General features: G+C 38.4%; 1 protein-coding gene across 1 annotated transcript in view; it reads left to right on the forward strand.

The window, feature by feature from the left end:
* PAXIP1 (PAX interacting (with transcription-activation domain) protein 1) overlaps nucleotides 1–11456 on the forward strand; it is a gene marked incomplete at its 5' end in the record, with an annotated part of 31532 nt that extends 20076 nt beyond the window's left edge. Inside the window, 11 exons of the mRNA XM_010072456.1 lie at nucleotides 387–508; nucleotides 1073–1257; nucleotides 1389–1432; nucleotides 3998–4065; nucleotides 4427–4529; nucleotides 6322–6490; nucleotides 8254–8354; nucleotides 9601–9735; nucleotides 9820–9895; nucleotides 10479–10539; nucleotides 10985–11456. Coding sequence (XP_010070758.1) covers nucleotides 387–508; nucleotides 1073–1257; nucleotides 1389–1432; nucleotides 3998–4065; nucleotides 4427–4529; nucleotides 6322–6490; nucleotides 8254–8354; nucleotides 9601–9735; nucleotides 9820–9895; nucleotides 10479–10539; nucleotides 10985–11000 — 1080 coding nt within the window. The remainder of the gene's footprint in view (nucleotides 1–386; nucleotides 509–1072; nucleotides 1258–1388; nucleotides 1433–3997; nucleotides 4066–4426; nucleotides 4530–6321; nucleotides 6491–8253; nucleotides 8355–9600; nucleotides 9736–9819; nucleotides 9896–10478; nucleotides 10540–10984) is intronic.
* Between the last annotated feature and the right edge of the window lie 9568 nt (nucleotides 11457–21024).

Here is a 21024-nt window from a genome sequence, read left to right on the forward strand (position 1 = left end):
TAGAAGCATTTCTGTCTCCTTGAATATAAACATCAGGAAAAGAAAGAGGCAAGACAGGTGCCAGGAGTAAACTAGGTGTGAGCTCTTTCGTAGTAAAACTTCTAGTCTTTGTAAATGAGAAAAAGCTGACCAGCAGAATGAAGGTGATTCTTCCTGAGTCAGAACTAGTGCTGGAAACCTGAAATGTTTATATATAAACAAATAATTTTAAAATTTTACTTTATGTATCCTACAAGCCATGTTTTAATAAAAAGCCTATATGCCATAGTTATGGTATATTTCATTGGAATGTAAAAACGTTAGTAACAGAAAAATACTTTCAACAGGAGTGTTGTGTAAGTACCATCTATGTTCAGTTATTTGTAACTGTCTCTTTCTATCTGCAGATAATCTCCGTGACAGGTTTTGTTGATAGTGACAGAGATGACCTCAAACTAATGGCCTACCTGGCAGGTGCCAAATACACAGGCTATCTGTGTCGCAGCAATACAGTTCTCATCTGTAAAGAGTAAGTGGTTTATCTCTGCAGTACTCACGTTCTCAGTTGCCTACTGCCAGTTACTGCTTTTCTTAATGTGAGGTGCTAATTGCATCTCATTATAAGAATGTTAATCAGTTTTGCAATTTGATAGCAGTGCGCTTAGTGATGTTGTTTCTTTGTACTAAATTACTGCACACTGTTACGTGATAAATTTGGCCTTCTGAAGACAGACAAAAGAAAAGTAATTTCTAATTACACTGTTTTACAATATTTTATAAGTGATGCTGACTGCTACATCATATATAAGTAGAATATCATTATTTTTTAAGTAATTGTTTCCAAAAAAAATAGGGGAGGGAAAACTAAGTTAAATCCAGGTCTAACTTGATTCAATTTGGGGCAGAAATACTCCCCTAATTGACTTGTTCTAGCACATAAAGTAAAAGTGTTTTTTCAGAGTATCTACTCTGTCACAGTTGAAATAGATAATAGGTTGATGCAGAAATATTGGTATTTTAGGTTTATTATTAGAAATTGCTATTTTACCTATTTTACTAAAATACATTTTTTTTTTCATCTCTGAACAATAAGGCCCAGTGGCTTGAAGTATGAGAAAGCTAAAGAGTGGAGAATACCATGTGTGAATGCACAATGGCTTTGCGACATACTGCTAGGAAATTTTGAAGCTTTACGGCAGATACAGCACAGTCGATATACAGTATTCAGTCTTCAAGATCCACTTTCTCCTAGTCAACATCTAGTTCTAAACCTTTTGGGTAAGAGTTTCAGTCCCAAAATCCTCTGTTCTTTGGTATTTACATATGTACCTGTTTAATCAAGAGAAGCATGTGTCTTCTGTTATAAATCACTTAGCAATGGTTTCATTTTTGGTTTGTTCATTTCCTAGATGCTTGGAGAGTCCCATTAAAGGTATCACCAGAGCTTCTAATGGTATGTTGAATTATTGTATAAATACAGCTATTTTTATAAGATTACTCTTTAGTGTTTTCAATTTGTGAGCACATGTATATGGTGTGAGCAACATGCCAGAGGGATTTAACACAGACCCGCACTGAACCTTCTGGTTGTACTTCCTGCTAGTGTTCTCTCTATTTTATTTTGAGAAATCTGAGAAAAAAATCTTTTGCAGAACTAAGAACCTGCACTGTGATATACCAAATCATGTTACTTTTGAGATATCTTGGGCTAGTGCTTTGCTCTTCAATTTTTACATGAGACCTTTGGAAAGGGCATAGTATTTTTTTGAATTGGTACCTAGCGCTATCTGAAAATCAGGCCACATAAGGGTTTTTAAGGCTGAGCACCAAAAATCAGTAAGAATTTTGTTAGAATATTGACTAAATTTTAAATAGGATAGATAATGTAAATTAAGGGTGGAACTACTTCATTTCATCTCTTTGAAGTATTCTAAGAACTAAAACCATGGACATATATTTTATAGTTTAAAAATATATCTTGCTTTAAAAAGTGTAGTTGATAAGCTTGGACATAACAGCAGTGCAAATGAACAACAGTAAGAATATAAAGAATGTACCTTAAAAAAGATACAAAATATTTAGTTTTTGTCATGTAGTGTATTTTTGAAACATGCAAAACATGAGACAGGTGTAAGAGCTAAGGTGGAAACTGCAACTTATCTTCTGAACTGTTTCCTTGCTCGGAATACGTAGAAAACTTTTTCAGTTTTTGTACTGTAAATTCTCTTCCCATTTCAGATTTATACTTGATAAGGTAAGTCCCAGTTTGAGCTAGGGAGCTTTCAGTTCATTTGTACAATGGGTGACTGTCAGATGACATTTTACATTGCACAAAAACGTTTTGCCATACCTCTCTTGTGTTCTGGATTACTTATGTCAATTTTGTATACCGTTCAGAGAAGAGGAGCTTAGTAATGGTCATAACTTAATTTGTGCTAATACTTTACATGGGTTCTGGTCCTATTTGTTGTTTTGAGTCCTTTCAGGATTAGAAATGGCCATGACTATATCCCTGGCCATAAGTTTGAAATGTTCCTCTCCTTATAGACCCCTGTGGAATTGTTTTGGGAGCTTGTAGGAAACATAATTTTTAGGAAATTAACTGCCTTTAAAAATTTGCGTACTTCATCTTTTCCTGAAGAAGAATGAATTCTACTAATGACAAAATCAAAAAATCCTTGAGGAGATTCAGTATGCACTATTAGTATTTAAAGTAGCTTTTAACTAACTCAGTTTTGGGTTTATTACCATCACCCTTTGTGTCCACACTGCTCTTGAGCTTGTCTTAAAATCAGGCATCAGACTGGGTGGTGGTCCATGTTTTCTTATGTAGCAAATGGAGAGAATTTACGGGTCAGAAAGCCTAATTTAGTACCTTCCTTTGTGTATTTACTATACGGGGACCCTTCTTGCCCATGTGAAGTCAGAATCTTGTGACTTAGATCGAAAGGCACTTCTGGAGGTAATCTTGTCCAGGTCCCCTCAGGATGCCCACATGTGAGGAATATGGTTTGGTAATAGAAAATGCCAGGCATGTAGAACTGTCAGACACGTTACTTCACTACCTTCACAGCAGGCATTTCTATTTGTCCTGGGATTTAAAGTATGAGGTCCACTTTTGAGGACAGCTGTCTGTCAGACAGTGTCGGTGCCATCTGTCTTTTGTATTTGCATAGTTGAAATGTCTATCAAAAAGTGAGCACGTATGCTTTTCTTTCCAGCTGCTCTTACTAGTGATTGTCTAGCATAAAAATGCACATCCCTGAGAGCTGGGAACAAACCCCTGTGGCCTGTTCCTCTCAAAGGACCATCCTCACAGCAAGGCTGCAGTAATGCTGCCTGTCTTTCTGGTTGTGTGCCTCTAGCATTCCTCATTAAATTTCAGGTGTAGATTGGAAGGTTAAAAAGGAATAGAAGTCCCATGCTCCTGCAAGTGAGAGCTGTGGTTTCAAGTAACTCAGGCCAGGGAGAGCCTAAAGCTACATTTCTCCACTCTGAGGCAAATGCTCTAGTGGCGGGTCTAGTACTGGGGAGGTGGGAGTGTCAATCCAGTGAGCGACCACTGGAGCTTCTCTTTATGTAGTCAGGGAACTCGAGCATTTAAAACACAGGTACCAGTATTTTCTGTTGATATTTAAGCACCTGGAAGAATATTGTAGTCGTCATGTATTTAACAAATGGACAGGTCTTTCAGTCTCCTCATGTAATTATTTGGGATTTCCATTGATGATTATGAGCTTTATTTAAAGGAAAAAAAATCCCTCAGTATTTTATTTCGTGTTCACATAAATTATTACATAATTTTATGAAGAATCTTTGGTTAACGCTTAGCTTTGCTTTTGAGTCAGTTGTGTAAGCAGTAGGTACACTAGCACACATTCAGTAGCATGTCCTTTTCATTTGTGTTTAATTTTCTTTAGTATAGTCTCAGAATATTGGTGTATAGTTTTCATCTTTCAGAATAGAAGTTGGTTTCCCTGATAATTCAGATATAAACATTTAGATGATCTAATTTCAGGGTGTGAGGTTGCCTTTGAAACCAAAGCAAAATGAATCCAGTCTTCAGCCATCTTCCAAAAGAGCAAGGTAAGAATAATGAGCAATCAGTGCCAGTAGTCCTTATACTTTTCTACAGAAAAAATTCCGTCCTGTGCCCTGTGAACTGAAAAAACTAGCAATGTTTTTTGCGTATTGCCACTTACTCAACTGGCAGGAGGAAAATAATAACTAGAGAGTCAAATAGTAAGAGAATTGGGAGAGAACAAAAACAGGAGAATATGTCCTGTTCTCAGCATAGAAATTTCTTCAGAAGACTGGTCTTACCTAATTGTGACTCACCCAAGTACTTCCATTGGTAAAAGTTGAGAGTGTGCTTGTCTAGTTTTAAAATAATAATGCAACTTTGGGCCCAAACTTCACATTCTGCTGCATTTCATTTATTTTGTAGGATTGAAGATCTACCACCACCTACTAAAAAACTCACTCCAGAATTGACGCCAATGGTGCTCTTCACAGGATTTGAACCTATGCAAGTTCAACAGTACATTAAGGTGACTTTCATGCTTACTGCTTGTAAACTACATTGAAACATCTGATAACTTTTTTCTTGATGTTGAATTTTTGCTAAAACTTGATTAGCCTACATCTCGTGGATAAAAACCCATACTTACTGGGGCTGAGGTTAGACTGTAGGTTTATGTGAAATGAATTTTGTTTGGGAATGGTTTTGTTTTAGTTAACTACTTCATACTTCTGTGCTACTTGATATTTCTTTCCATACAATTGTTTTAAAGAGCAAGAAAGCCCCTTCCGCATTTGTTTTTAAATCAGCAAAATTCATGACCAAATGTAGGTGAGAAAAGTAGTGATGGTTGTACTGGATAAGACCCAAGGTTTTTCTAGTGTAGTTGCTATCTGTGATGCCAAATGCTTCAAAGAAACCTGATGACTAAGCTTATGGCAGGTGTGAGATAAGAAGTTCCCCTGGAGATTTTGTTCTGTTCCCTAATAAAGCTGTCCCAAAACTTAACTTGGAATAACATTATTTTAACAGTATAAAAACCCAGTTGTTCCTTGAACCTTAATAATTAGTGAATATTTGTTCCAAAAGAACTTTCCATTTTATGTTATTTTTCACATGTTGGCTGACGTTTGAGATACAGAGTTTTTTTAACTGCTGACCTCAGTAGTGCATGATATTGCTGTTGATGCCTGGTCCAGGTAATCAAAAGTAACTGAGGCCTAGTTTGAGTCTGCTACATTTCTTAGAAATATGCATCACTTTGGTGTGCTTAGAAAGATCTATTGTCTAGTTTATCATACCTAAACTTGTTTTTAAACTAGTTGGACTTCGGAGTTTTTTTTCCTTTGCAGTGTTTGCATTTGAAGCTTGATATTAAATACTTTGGAACATAAAGTATTTTTCAGTATATCCCGTAAAGTTTCAGTGTCTGCTTCTCATTTTCTAATACACCCAGTAGACCTCCTGCATTTGTGACTCCTGATGACTGATGTAGTAAAATCACCCTAGTGTGTTCAATATTTATACTTAAATATATTGGTGAGTTTTTTATTTATTTGTACAAAATACTTGTCAAAGAAAACCAGAAATCCATGGTGGATAGATACTAAAGCTGTCCAAATATTTTTTCATTCTTAAAATTTTTATGGGAGGAAGCACTCTTTGTCACTAACACCTATGGTAATTTGATATGCCTCACCAGTTGACTAGTTGTATTACTAATCCCTTTCGATAATTGTTTGTATCTCGACTGTGATGAGTTCGTTCAGGTTTGGTAGTTAAAACCAAGGAAAAAGGATAGTTGCTCAGTATCATGAAAAATACACGTGGAACTAGTGCATTTAAAGAATACATGTGTTTTGTGAGATGCTTTTGTTTTTGGAGAAAAGACTAGCAAAATTAAGTTTACTGTAGCTACAGTGTGTATTATACCTTCTGTAGAAAAGACCAAAATTATTAAATTTTCTGCTTACATAAAATTAATAGCATGTTTCACTTAAAAAAGATTTTAATTTGTATCTTACCTTTATTTACTTGCTTTAAAAAAACAAAGCGCAAAACCAAAAAACTGCAGTAGCAGAATGTAGCTTTCAGTCTTGCCAAATTAAGTTTTTTTCAGGAAATGCCTGGATTTCCAATGGCTGTAAATTCTGTCAAAATTCATCAACTTTAAGAATGACTGTAATACAGAAATCTCCTGTATTTACTGTTTCATTAGGAGCTTAGTTTTATTTGAAGGTGATGTTATGATTCATTATTTTTTTTTCCTCCAATTTTTAAAGGACTGTTCCATTCTGATCTATGTTTTGTACAACTTTCAGAAACTGTACATCCTTGGAGGTGAAGTAGCAGAATCTGCCCAGAAATGCACCCATCTAATTGCCAGTAAAGTGACTCGAACTGTCAAATTCCTGACAGCAATTTCTGTAGTCAAGCATATAGTAACTCCAGAGTGGCTAGAAGAGTGCTTCAAATGCCAGAAGTTTGTTGGTAAGTTAAACTTCTGTCAGCTTCTATAGTGAACATAAGGGTTGTTGATTTTAAGTATGGGAAGATGACATGTATATTTAAATACACTTTGTTGTTCTGACTTCAGTGTCTCTTGCCAGTTTTCTAAAGAGTTTGGTTTTGAAAGCAGAGATTTTAAGTTTATAGCAAATCTGACTAGTGTGGTTCACAACTCATGTTATGTTTAAACAATTATACTAGCAGCTAGTTTGTCAGTCACTTGAGGTAGAAGGTGATGTTGGTATTAAATAACGCTGTCATGATAAGAAATGATGTATTTTTTTTTATTAAGTTCTCTTTCAACAGAACATTTTGTTTCCTTTATTTTTCATCTGATTTAACACAGTTTCTTTGCATTAAATGAAGTAAAAAAACTTGTTTACTTTAGGGTGATTAAATGCTTGGATGTTGTTAAGCATTGTATTTCTTTCTCATACAGAACACTTGCAGATTTTTGCCCATGGTTACATTACTTTTTAAGCCTCAAATGCTTTTGGTTTCAATTATTTTTCTAAAATATAAGTTGTAAAGCACTAAGCCACTGTTGGAAATACAAATATGCATTTAAATAATTATAGGTAATTAGTCTAGTACTGTAACTGTGTTGGAAGATGTCAGCTTTGTGTTTACACTGCTTTTCTGTTGACAGTTGAAAATAACACAATAGATGGTTTTGGTCTGTTTGACAAGGATGGTGGATCTGAAGAAAATCTTCTTAAAGGCAGATTATTTGTTTCATGATTTTTTAGTGCTTTTTATATAATTTGTTTGTAAGGAGCAAATATATAACATTGCTGCATAACCATCTGAAAGACTTAAATCTGTGGACAATTAACCAATAAACCAGCAAACGTTTTTATAAATCTGGAGAAGGCAACTTGCTTGGTTCAGCATCAGTGAACTGAGAAATCAATTAATTTGGAAGCTATTAGAACATAAAGAAGGTCTGGGGATTTAGAATGATAACTGTTTTAATCTAGTACTTGAGTACTTGTCTACTGAAATTCAGTAGATTTGTAGCTAACGGGCTGCCTTTGCTTTTGTACGTAGTACAGTGATGGAAAATATGGCAGTTGTTTAAAAAAATTATCCTACTGCTTTTCTTTGTTTTATGGAAGAATATTAATACCAGCTCTTGTAGGTTGTCAAAATTGTCCTTGGAAAGACCAATTTGTTCCCCATATAAATTTTTTTTGTTCTTTAAACTTAGGTGTTTTGAATTAAATGTGATTTCAAAATACATTTGACATAGCTTTTTGTGGAAAGATGAACTTAAGACTGAAATTCCACCCCTAATACAAATAGAAAAATCAGCTGAATAACAGGACAAGCAAAACAGGTAGAAAGTTAGCTCTGTTAAGGCTACATGAGGAGTTGAAGACAGTTTCTGGGCACCCATAGGTTGTCACAGGGATTTGAGCTTAACTGTTCTACAACTTTTTTGTAGAGAATCAACAAATAAAGGTTTGCAAGTTCCTCCAATAAATTAGAAAAAGAGACTTTATAGGACAGTGGTTGTTGATAGGTATACAACTGTAAAATACACACACAGTTTTATTCTCCAAGTAGTTGTGGGTCATCCTTGTAAGAAGCCTAATAAAAAAAGCTATTATAGTAATGTTAAAATTAGTAGGTGTTTACCATTAGAGTCACTCTGCCACCAACATGTTCTGATCAGATTACATCCTGGGTTACGTGGATGTTCTTGTGTTTTGTGTGTTACATTGTCAGTCTTTCTTTTTCAGATGAGCAGAACTTTGTGCTCAGAGATGCTGAAGCTGAGGTGCTTTTCTGCTTTAGTTTAGAGGAGTCCCTAAAGAGAGCACAGGTAGCTCCACTGTTCAAGGTATGAGGTTTAAAATGGCATTTAAATACTTGGAGCATTTCAACCTAATTTTTTCAGCATTGCGACCACAGGTTTTATAGCCAAGGGCAATAAAACAGACTAACAATGTAATATGAAACATTTGTTATAAATTTTATTTTTTGCTTTATGCCTGTTTCCTGATTTAGCATCACTGGGATGGATCTAAGCCCTCTGAGTGATTGGATCCTGCAGAAGTGAACAAAATATGCTCAGTATATTCTCAGTATACCTAACACTATTTGTTCCCTTATCAAATTTAGAACATTGCTCTGTGACTTGTAAAAAGCCACTTAACAGAAGGGACTTTTTTCTTTTTTTTTTGTTTTCATTTTTACACCAGCCTAGCAGTCAGAGCACTTGCCCATAAAAATGGGAGTCTGAGAGTGAGTTTGCACTTCAGCCTCAGGGAGTTCTAGTGTGATTATCCTTGAAGACTGCACTTACCACCAGGCTGTTTGCTAGGATGTTGCAAGATGGTTTTCATGCCTCTGGTTAAAATTAGGTTACGGTGCAGAGAGGTATCTGAAGACCCAAGTTGCTAGAGATTCTTCAGCCTAACTGAATTTGAGACTCCTTATTGAGGCAAACCACCTCAAAAGGGTATTTTTACAACCTGTAATGAATAAGAGTCTGTGTCTTTCATTAAGTCTAGATACTACATTTCACTCAGTTTTGCAGTCTAAATAGCGAGGGTTTTTTTTATACCTAGCTGTTAAACAGAGATAATCTAGTTTGTGATCTGACCACCTGTGTCGGTCTCAGTCGAGTAGTAGGGTAATTTTTGGTGGGAAGTAATAAATTGGCTATTAATTAAAAGCTGAAAGTTCTTTCACAACACTTGATGCATTAACACTTTCTTTCTTTAACGCTTTCTTCTTTCACAACACTTGTGCTTTAAGAAGCAAGGAGCTTGTCTTACTAAGCTGCAGCAGTCATTTCAAGGTTTACTGGTTGTTATTTTACAGGTGTTAAAATAGGCTCACTTAAGCTGTTCAAATTAATCAAAATTGTGAGTTTACTCCTTCAGGGAAAACACTAGTGGTAATTAAGGACAACTAATCAGCTGGTTAATTTGTTGCCATAAGCTGTTATATCTAATAGCAGCTTACAAAACCTGCCCTGTGATTGTGCAAGAGAAGAGTCACGTGATGATAAAACTTAATGGGTTGCAGAAATCAGTTAACAAAATAATGTTTTTTTTCTTATTCTTTCTTGCTCTTTTTAGGGAAAATATTTTTATATTACACCTGGAATTTGTCCCAGTCTTTCCACCATGAAAGCTATTGTGGAATGCGCAGGAGGAAAAGTATTATCTAAACAACCTTCTTTTCGAAAACTCATGGAGCATAAGCAGAATAAAGTGGGTAGACTATTGCTTTCTAAAATTTACTGGTAATATCTTACTGTGTTATTCTGAGCTTATGATTAGTTTTTTTCATTTTAGAGTTTGCCAGAGATAATCTTGATTTCCTGTGAAAATGACCTTCATTTATGCCGCGAATATTTTGCAAGAGGCATAGGTATGTTTAAACTGTCAGTGTAATTTGAACGGTTTAGGTGTTATTTCTGTTTTCTTTTACAAATTATTATTATTATTATTATTATTATTTTATAAGTACAGACATCTTTTGAAGCTTTCAGATAATAATAGAGGAATACATGGTCTATCCTGCAAACCATGGAGAAATCTGAGCCAGCTGTTTGATAGGTTTTTCTGACAGAGGTATTTTATAGCCAGATCAACATAAATCTTTGGAAGGGTAGGCGTGAACTTGGGGCTTCAGTCCTTCATGAGGCAAGATTACTGTCTCAGTATTCATAAAGTTAGCTAAAGATTTGAGGTCTTTCACTTTAGTTATTTTTACTTCAGTGTCAAATCCCAAGACATGCTGTATTAATTAACAAAGATGTGCACGGGGAAGTCTAGTATTTGCAGCATGAAGTATGTGATGGCTGACAGTAGGGGCCTGGTGGGGCATTACTACCTTCTGCTTTTGTGTGAAGTCCAGAAAGGTACAGAGTAGCCCTTTCTGACACGCTTGCAGAAGGAGGAAAAATGTCTTTGTAGGATGTAAACTGTATGCATGTTTTCTGTATTTGCAGATGTCCACAATGCTGAGTTTGTCTTGACTGGGGTACTCACTCAAACACTGGATTACGAATCATATCCTTTTTGTGTAAAGGTTGTCAGCTGCTTATGGAATTGTGGTTTACCAGAAGCTTTTCTTAATTAGGAACCAATTATTTATAATTTTTTAGGATGTGTAATGTTTAGTTGATAGGAGGATAGTTTAACACCCAGAAACCTGGTTTACATTCAGAGTGGAATTACTTTTTGAGAGGAAAGACGTCAGTGGAGGTGGGAGGCAGGGTTGTCAGAAAGTAACAGTAGTAGAATGTTAAGCAACAGGAAAAAAACTTGTCACTGAGGAATATTTGTCATGAGTTACTTGCAGATGAGGAAAATAACTTTTTAGTAAGAAGATTGTAAACCTTGTTTGATAAATGCAGTGTAGGACCAGTAAGGGTTCTATGTCTTTTTGGGTATTTTTTATATAAGTTCTATTTTACAGTCGTTTCTTAAAGTTGTTCTTTCTTAACAAACGTACATATAAATTTACTTGATGGATGGTGAAATGCCTTACTGCTTCGGAATCCTTGGAGCATTAAATCTAGTTGTTCAGCCATTGTACAAAGCAACTAAAACTTCCTGTGGATGCCGTTTTCCAGCTGTTTTCCTAGGGATGATGAGCAGTTTAAAGCAGGAAAGCAAAAATAAACTGCATCTTTTTTAGGATGTGTAATTTTATTATGCTGAAACATAATTTACTATGTTTTGTATTATACTACCGTTTTAAAAGAGCCCACTTTAGGTATCATGCCCATTTTTAAACGTTTTAAATGATGGTACTTCAGCCAAAAGGGTAATTTGGATGTAAAAATGAAAGGGCTTGCTATCTATTAAATTATGGATGTTGAAGATGAAAATGTTTTGTACTTTATTTTTATTTCTTATACTCTATTTTCTTTTATATTGATATTTTGCCCACATTTTAAATAAATGTACTTTTAAATGTTTTACTCTATATTTTAGTGGTGGTTTATTTTTTTGAATAATGTGCAGCAATGGCACTCCAGTAAGAGTAAATTACTCAAATCTTTTTCCAAGCAATGTAAAATTATTTTAAGCTTATTTTACCAGGTATGTTTGAAGGGAAGCCATTGTAAATGTATATATGTGTTTTTACTGAAACAAAGGAAGCAGCTTGAAGGAAGGAGGAACTATAACCTTGCATATTATGCTGTTGTGATAACTTTGTTTGTATAGTGAGTTTTACTAAATAAATACTAAAAAGCGGTCTCCCCAAATCTATATTCAATTGTATTTCCTAATACACATACAGTTCTAATAATCTGACTTTACCATTATTATCGGTTTAGATTCAAGTATAGACTCATAGAATCATAGAATGGCTTGGGTTGGAAGGGACCTTAAAGATCATCTAGTTCCAACCCCCCTGCCATGGGCAGGGACACCCTCCACTAGACCAGGTTGCTCAAAGCTTCATCCAGCCTGGTCTTGAACACCTCCAGGGATGGGACATCCCATGAAAAAATCCTAAAAGTATTTATTCTTTGATCAACAAGCCATTCAGCACTGGTGGGGAAGTGCAGATATTTACTTGTCTGCACCGCATCAAGTGTATTATAGCACCTTGTGAGCCATTCACAGAACAATTCAAAATGCAAGATAAAAAAATACTTTAAACAATAGCTTAAAATGCTGGGTTTTTTTCAGCCATAAAGTATTTTTATGCAGAACCATTTTACAGGGAAGTTTTTACAAATAGTTGCATTAAACTGAGGTTAGCTGCTATTTTTAGCTTATGCAAAGGTTTCTATGGAGAAACTATTAATTTCAAATCTCTCTTTTGTGCTATGGCTTAAAATGTAAATCCACCTGATATTTAACCGCTGTTGCCTTTCTTCCTGTGCCTCACTTCAACAAAGTGCTTAAGCAGATGACAAAATCAAGCTGTTAAGAACACAATGGTAGTAAATTTTGAGATGAGTGAAGTCCCACGGAGGTCAGTACTGTGCCTGTTGTCTGCCTGGCGCTGGGTTCCTCAGCTATCTTGCTTTATTCCTGTATTTGGCATTTCTGTTGCAAGCAATGAGGGGCTACATGATGATAACAAGAATGATAAAATATCTATCAGCATGACTTTTGCTAAGGTGACAAAGTGTAGTAAATGAGAATGTTACACTTTCGCTCAAGATGGGTGTAAGTGCATCAAAGGTTAAAAAAGGTATGGTACAAGGCAGGAGAAAATGGTACTTTTCCCCAAATGCTATTTCCTTCTAATGGCATAGTTATGTGCTTTTTGTTAGTGTGATGTTCAGCTCTTCATAATACAATTTCCTCTTCATGATAAGATAAATTAAGAAGTTTTTAATGTGGAGACTTATGGTTGGAAGTTGACGGCATGATTTTATGCTTTTAACTTTTAAAAATAGTAAAAAAAGGAGAGGAGGGGGTGTAGTGGGAGTTAATTATTGGCCGATGAGTTGTGCAAATGACTTGAATTGTTCAGACATGTAGACCTGGCAGGTCTGGTCTCCCTTTACTGTCAATGGAGGGAGAGAATTATCTCTGAACCTGACTTGGTTAAAGAGTGCTGTGGTGAGCGCATCTCTTAACAGCTTAGCAAACTAATTTAGTTATCTACATCTTTTAGAACACAGAAAGTGGGTGAGATGAATCCCACCCTAAAGAATTTCAGTAACGTATTGTATAAATACTATTTTTTTTAATGGAGAAAAAAGTACACTTTTCTTCAAATACACTTCAGAATGTGTAATATTGAGGTTACCTAAATCTGTTAATCTCTGTATGACTTGAGACTTTGTTCATTATACTAGTTACCAGGTTGCAGAAAGTTTTTGGATGCCTTTTCCTTTAAAACAAATATCAGCTGTTGTAGCTTTTGGACTTTTGAAAATGTTGTGATACACAAACCTTCTTAACTTGAATAAATACTTTCTACCTGTCATGCATTCAGGATATCTTCTGTATGCCTTACAAACGATGAATTGCCATATCGAATGTAAATGGTTTCAAAAAGAGACACACACGTGTAATGAGTCAGTGGCATTGTTTAACGGTGCGTGAAATCAAGCACGGGGTATATGCATTTGCAGGACTGAGTTCTAGAAGCTAACAAGACCTCCTAAAACTGCTTTCTGCAGAACGAAACTTGGCACCAAGGGAGGAGAGGCAGAGAGAAATGAGGTTTGAATGTGTTAGCAGGTTCTGCCTCAGCAACGTAAACTGCTAGACTCCATAGTGAATTTGTGCCTCAGTAAGAGTTCTCACCTTTTTTAGGATTAACTTCTTCCACGTTTTCCACAACCAAGCATGGTTGAGGATATGTAACACCTTTGCTGAAGACTACCAGAGTTAAGAGATGTGTGAATGCAATAGCATCTGAAAGGTAAATTACCTTACGAAAACTATCCAAAATGCTGTCAGGTACTGCATACAGAAGCTTGAAGGAACTGAATGCAATCATGGAACAAATGAACCCCGCGGGAGATGTGAGTAGTAATGCATCTGTTTCATCATCAGTGGAGACAGTGTGTTTATTTAGCCAACATACAAGTATGACTGATTTGATTAACCTTTCAATTAGAGTAAAAAACAGAACCTGCCAAGAAATAGTCTTTCAAGAACCACAGGAGCTGTCCAGAGCCAACTGGCTTGCACAGATGTTACTGTGCATGTGATTAGTGATAGAGAAAGGGTTTGATGAAGTATTCCGATACTAGGTCGCTGTTATGAACATGCTTTTCCTTTAGTGGAAGGTTATAATACTTAAGTGTCTATTTGATCCTGTCTCTTGTACTCAGGAAAAAATAAATACCTTTCATGTCATTTAGTTGCTTGCAGAAGCATTAGGTTCATAATATAAGCTTGTGTTCTTTGTAGAGAATCTGTCCTGATAGAGCAGTTATTTAAAGATAAATATAGAACATGTCTGTAATAGTGGAGACACTCCCATCAGTTAGGGAGCTGCTGGAACTTGGGGAGACATGGTCTCCACTCCTTACCCTGCAGCTTTCTTTGCCTTAAGTCATAAAGTAGAATTGTAGGACAGAAATGTACAAGTATGGCTGGAAGAGATCTCTGGAGGTGCAGTCAAGTTTTCGGCATCTTGAAGGATGGAGATCCCACAGCCTCTGTGGGCAGCCTGTTTCTGTACTTTGCTACTCTCAAGGTAATAAATTAACCATGCTCATATGGAATCAGAATGTCCATTGTTCCACAGGTGGCTGTTGGCTCTAATTTCATCCTAGTGCACCTCCAAAAAGAGTCTGGCTCTTGTCTTCTGCCCACCTGGTGGGTAGTCGTAGACAGCAGTAAGACCTGCTCTTAAGGCTGAGCACACTCAGCTCTCAGCCTCTCCTAGTTACACTCCCCAGTCATCTTGATGGTCTTCTGCTGGGCTTGCTCCACTACGTCATTGTCTTACAGTATGGGGGAGCCCAAAACTGTGAAAAGAGGAAAAAAGGTAACTTGTCCTTTTTCTTGTCTTTTATCACTAGGTCCCTTGCCACGCTGAGCAGCAGACTTTCCTTTTTCTTTCTTTCTCTTTTCTTTTTGCTGTTGATATATTTACAGAAGACGTTCATGCTGCCTTTCACATCTCTTGCTAGTTTCAACAGGGGCTGAGCTGTTCCTGAATAAAAAATGAACTCTGTAATTCAGCATGTGTAAAACATCTGAGTGGAGCAGATAAGCACTAGAATGGATGTGTTCAGGAAGGTTGTGCAACTTTAATCTTTATGCAGCTCTACTATTAAAAATTCATCAAACGTTTTCTAAGCACATTTTAGTCAGTTTGCCCTACCTCAAGGCAAGAGAGTAGACGAGAAGACAGCTCTGTTGATGTTTATATATTTTACATTTAAATATCATGGTACCTTACAGAGTGCTAGAAGGTTACACAGACTCATGTATGTTAGGTAAGAATTACCCTTTTCATGGATGGAAATTAAAATTGAGAGAAATTTTGCACTGGGAGTGCTGAAGCAGGGATTAAAACCCAGGTTAGCTAAATTCAGCGCTCACATCTTGCCCAGGTCTGCTCCCTTTCCACTTTCTTCTGCCAGTCGTGTGCTGCTCGCAGCAAGAATAAATACCAAAGCAGCGAAGCCAAGGAACAGCAACAGGAGAAAGCAAACCTGAATGAAACAAGGAAAGAGACTCACAAGCTGACCTGTTCTGGCGGAATGAGTGGTTTAAGACTCTTAAAGAGTAACCATCAAAGGTATTAGCAAAAGTGATTTTAATGAGAATTTGTAAAAGCATATGATGTAATGAAGTCTGAGAGCAAGGTTGACTCTTACTTACTATGTGGAAGAAACATGCACAGGAAAATCAAATTAGAATCAAGCTAGAATGATTTACACAGAGACAAGAGATGCAAAAGGGTAAGGGAGACGCTCCCGTTGAGTCACAAGGTTCAGACTGGAACCCCTTGCTTTCTAAACTCCTTACAGAGCCTAGGTGCAGCTGAGTCCAGTCTTAGTCACGGACTTGGTTGATGGCTTATGCCTAAGGGTAGGAATAGAAAGAGTAGGGAAGACCTTCCCATTGAGTCACAAGGTTCAGACTGACCCACCTTGCTTCCTGAGCTTATGCAGCATGGGTGGGGCTGAGTCCAGTCTTAGTCACAGACTTGGCCAATGGTTTATGATTAATGGAATTAACATAAAGAGTAAGGAAAGCCTCCCACTGAGTCACGAGGTTCAGAATGGACCCCCTTGCTTTCTGAATGCCTTCTCAGAGAGGAGTCTAGGTGGGGCTGCATCCAGACTTAGTCCCAGACTTGGTCAACAGTTGGTGTCCAATGGCATACTACATTGATGAGTATCACAGAATCACAGAATGTTAGAGATTGGAAGGGACCTCGAAAGATCATCTAGTCCAATCCCCCTGCTGGAGCAGGAACACCTAGATCTAGGTGAGCCGATCTACCAGCTGTTCAGTGAAGAGCAGGTTATGCTAGCACCTGAGTGGGTTAGGAAAGTGCCGCCTTTTTCTTGAAAAAGCAATCCCGTGTCTCTTTGAAATACAGCAGGCCACTCTCAAGGGACAAGCACACTTGAGAACCATACTCAGTGGAATACAGGAGTTTTCCCTGGAGGAAGCCAAGTGGAGAGTGACTACCTGAGCCCTTGGGAGGTGCTCGGAGCTCTGCCAAGGGAATTTTAACCTATGGAGTATGTACGCAGGCAATTGTGAAGAATGAGAGATGCTTGGAAAAATATTCTCGCCTTTATGAAAAGTATACATTTCTTTGACCTTCAAGTAGTGTTTTATTTGAAGGGGACCAAGCTGTGTCTCCAGAGAGAAGGTGAGGTGGTCAGGGAACACCCCAGATGATGTGCAGCTTTGGATAGGACTGCTGAGGAAACTTCCTTGTAGTAAGCCAAAAAAAAAAAAAAAAAAAAAAGGTATTTTAACCTCAGGAGGCCAGATTTTCTTAGGATGTCAACTAAAATTAAGAGAAGCAGCTACACCAAGAGAAAAGAAATGAAACAGAGGTTTCCCTCCTTCCTCTGTGTGGATTTAGAGGACTGACCTTCACTTGATTTCATTCAGCTCCGGGTGTTGGAGTTGTGGGAAACTGCATGGTCCTTTCTGGTGGGCAGGAGGTTTCTGTTTCCAGATACTGAAAATATCTTGTTAAGCAACGATACCTCCTCGTCATTTTCATGGCTTTTGGAATTGGACATTTAAATTTTATAAACTCAGCTTTTTGTGGATAGTAACTATATAGTAACTATGTCCTACAATCCTTTCCTGCTGTCCAAAGAGACTTTGTGAGAGAAGGCAGCAAAATGGCTTTGTCAGTAAAGCTCTGTATTTGATCTGCATTTGGGAAGTCCAGGTTAACCTCTGGGGTCCAAAACAACTGGAGCCTGTCAGCCTTCCAGAGGCCAGGCTGGAGCAGAGAAAGGAAGGGGAGCTCAGTGATAAACCAGCCAAGAGTGCAGGCAAAGGCACTTAGCCTTCCCGGGAGGAACCCTCTGAAGAAAAAAAATTGTATGTTTGAAACCTGCTCAGAATTGTCTATGATGTTCTGTTAAAGCAAAAAATAAATATTTTCAAAGGAGAAAAAAAGGAGAGAGCGGAGTTTGATTTTCATGTGACGATGGTGGCTTCCAGCCCATCATGGATAGAAGCAGACTGGAGCCACCGGGCCAGCTTGGAGAAAGATCTGGGTTGCAGGTAAGTCACCAGGAGCTAACACACGGTGGAGCGCTGGCTGGGCTGTGTGCTCCACGGCCCTGACAGATGTCATGTAAACCAGCTTCATTTTGTCTGCAGTGATGTTTCACTGTCTTCCCTGGGTAAAGTGCCTCCATGGAGCCCTTCTGGGGTAACTCACTCCAGTGTTCAAACCCAAATATTGCTGTAGCTGTGGAAATAGTCCAGTTGAGCGCATTTTTGCACTCTGAGCCCAGCTGGAGGGGAGCCTGCAGGAGGGACCCAGCAGACATGACTGAAACGCACTGGGAGGAAAAGAGAGGAATCCAAGCACAGCCATACTGTTCCTCTTCCAGCATCCTTTAGCTGAGAGGCTTCATGGTAACAGCTCACATAACCTAAGGGGAGAACTCAGACGAGCTGTGGACCAAGGCGTATTTAAATCACCTCTGTAGCAGAGTTTCAAACACAGCAAACCCATCTTTCCTATTTCTGATTCTCCCCAGACTGAGTGAGCACAAGACTCCCACCTCCCCAGCAACTCCTGCATCTTCGCTTCTCATGCAGTGTGTTTGTCAGGTGCTTCTTACCCTCCCCTTTCCCACTGCTTTTCCCTCCCTGGTTCCCTCTTTTCCCTCTCTGTCCAGAGAAGGTAACAAAAGCCATGTCTTTAACTTCACAGACCCACTGGCTCTTGTTGGGTTGCTCTACCTACCCTCCCAAATGCCACCATCATTCCGACAGAGCCCAACACTGTATACAAACCATCCAGGATATGAAAAGTGCTACTGAGGGCATTAAAAGTAATATATTTTCTGTCCTCAGTCTCTAAACGCTCCAGGATGCTGTCTGCAGTGCGAGCAGCAGCAGCTCTCATTTCCTCCTCTGCTCCTTGACTTGTCTGTTCCTCGCATGAGTATGGGGTCATAGCACAGCTCTGGAGAGGAAATCAAGCAGTTTGCTCCTAGCAAGGTTCCCAGAGTTTCTTTGCAATGAACGCTCCAACTTGTCTGTTTTCAGAGCCTTTCCCTCTTGGTCAGCAGTGATTGATACAGCTTCATTTCCTCTCCTGCCATGCCAAGAAGTTTTTTATTGCAAACAGTATTTCTACTTCCGTGGAACAGACAATATAATAAAGTCTGCTTATTAAAAGAAGTATCTGTCTTGATCTTGGAGACAGGAGTTATGTAGAAGAAAAGAGCATTTGTAAACTGCTCCGATTTGTTTTGCTGTAAGGCAGAGAAATACCTGAAATGCAGATTGATCAAATGCAAGCTCCATCAGATATCCATTTGTTTACATTTGTGGTGAAGTGCCAATATTAACAGAGCCTTGGAAGCACTGTTACAGCTGTGATGACCCAGAAATACTGGAAAAGCTTTACAAGCAGAGCATGTATCTCTTCCTAGGACAGCTGATATGGATGATCACAGCGGCCAAGCTCTGGATCACATGCACACCTGGAGAAAGGCTTTTGTGATTGAAAACTCCTCTATTTTATTTGGTGATATCATCTGACTAAGTGAAGGACATCATCCCACCCAGCACGTGTGCTCCCCTGCATCCGTGAGCTGGGTTGTGTGAACTCCTGGGAGCATTGGTCACTGGTGAGCAATACGACAGCAAGGAACAAAACCTGCCTGCGGGCTGGAGCTGTGGTGTTTCTCTCTGCAGGTCATTTCAAATGATAACTATTCCCAGAACCATTATCAAACCTGTTTGCAACATTGATGTGAGACCCAGGAACTTTCCAAGAACCGTGAAAGGTATAAGGGCTAAATGACATATTGAGCTCAATAGCTGGGTCAAGGAGAACGAGGGAAGGGAAGAGATGTGATGATACAGGTTGGGATGGCCCTGAAGAACTGGTCACTGGTCATCAGCCTGAAGCTGGGACAGCTGAGCTTCCTACGGAGGCACAGTACTACCGTGCTTGCTTTGAAAGAAGTGCAGGGATGATACCAAGCAAGAGTGGAAGCTTCATGCTGTTGCCTCTGAGCAATGAAGGAAAACATACCTTGTCCCCAAAAAAAGGTGTGTGCGGGGGATTTTGTGAGGCTAGGAGCCTCTGGGAGCTGACAAACCGGAAATTATTCCATTGAAATTGAAGTATATTGCTAGGAACTGTCAATTGTGAAGAAGCTAGTTTGGGAATTTTTGACTAGGAAGGCAAAATGAATTATTAAAGTATAAACTAATAAAGTAATTGGAATGAAAATAATTGAGAAAACAAAGCAGAAACAAAACATTTTATACCACCATAATCAACGCTGCTCAACGTGGGGAAATGGAAATGGGAATTCACATTTCCAGTTCTGCAGCAGCATCACTTGATACCTGCTGAAACAATGCAGGAATCTTGAAGTTTATCCAAATTCTGAACAAATAGGGAGAGAAACTTTTCAAGTTTATTTTTTCCTCCAACACCACACAAAGTGTAACTGCTAACTACCGGCTACTTCTGGTAGCACCTCTTATGTGTATATAGTGCTAGCATGACATCATGCAGCACTTTAGGGTAGTTCAGTCTTTTGGTGCTCTAACTGATCTTATTAGTTGTTTAACCTTCATTCACACAGACCTTTAGAAATTCATCACCCACACTCCTCATACAAGCTGCAAACAGGGGTGCTAGCCCCTACCCAGTGAAAGTGAACACTCTGCCTTAAGCATCCTCTGGATGAGTGGGCTGAGGGGCAGAAGTATGAGCAGAGGTGTGTCCTTCAAAGGACTGTCAGGAAAATTACAGCTTTTTTTTTTTTTTTAAGTTTACAGCACAGTGTGGGAAATACAAAGGCTGCAACTGAGCAATTTTTTACCTATAAAGAATTTAATTCCATGTCTTACTCTCTGGAAAACACTCTTACCAAAACCCAGTTTGCACTGGGTTGTATTTCATAATGGAAAAAACATGATTCTTGAGCTTTTCTGCTTATCAAATTTATAAATGACGAAGGAGGTTGAAGGAGGTGTTGCACTCAGTGCTGCTTCACTTTGCTTCTTTCTGCAGTTGGTCTGTTCTGCTCTGCCATGGTAAATACGGCTCCCTGGATTTTTGGCAGAGCCATATGCCCCTTTGTGTCACTAAAAGAGAATTTAATATGTCAGTAAAGACTGAATTGCTCTCCCTGGGTTTTGCCCTTTAGCTGCTCAATCCAGTGAAGAAATTTCAGGTGAATTCAGTCCCTGGGGAATGAAAATGTGTTTAACATGAAGCATGGAAGTAGCTGTACTGACCTCTCGTAATTATCACCAAACTTAAACCTGCACCAAAGCTGGGCTCAACCAAGTACCAGATGGACAGCCTGCCCACGAGCAACATGGACAGAGCCACAGACGTCTAGTCCTGCATGAACACCACTCGGTCCTCCC

The sequence above is a fragment of the Pterocles gutturalis genome, unplaced genomic scaffold (genome assembly GCF_000699245.1).
Source record: "Pterocles gutturalis isolate BGI_N339 unplaced genomic scaffold, ASM69924v1 scaffold8987, whole genome shotgun sequence".
In the NCBI taxonomy this organism is placed as follows: Eukaryota; Metazoa; Chordata; class Aves; order Pterocliformes; family Pteroclidae; genus Pterocles; species Pterocles gutturalis.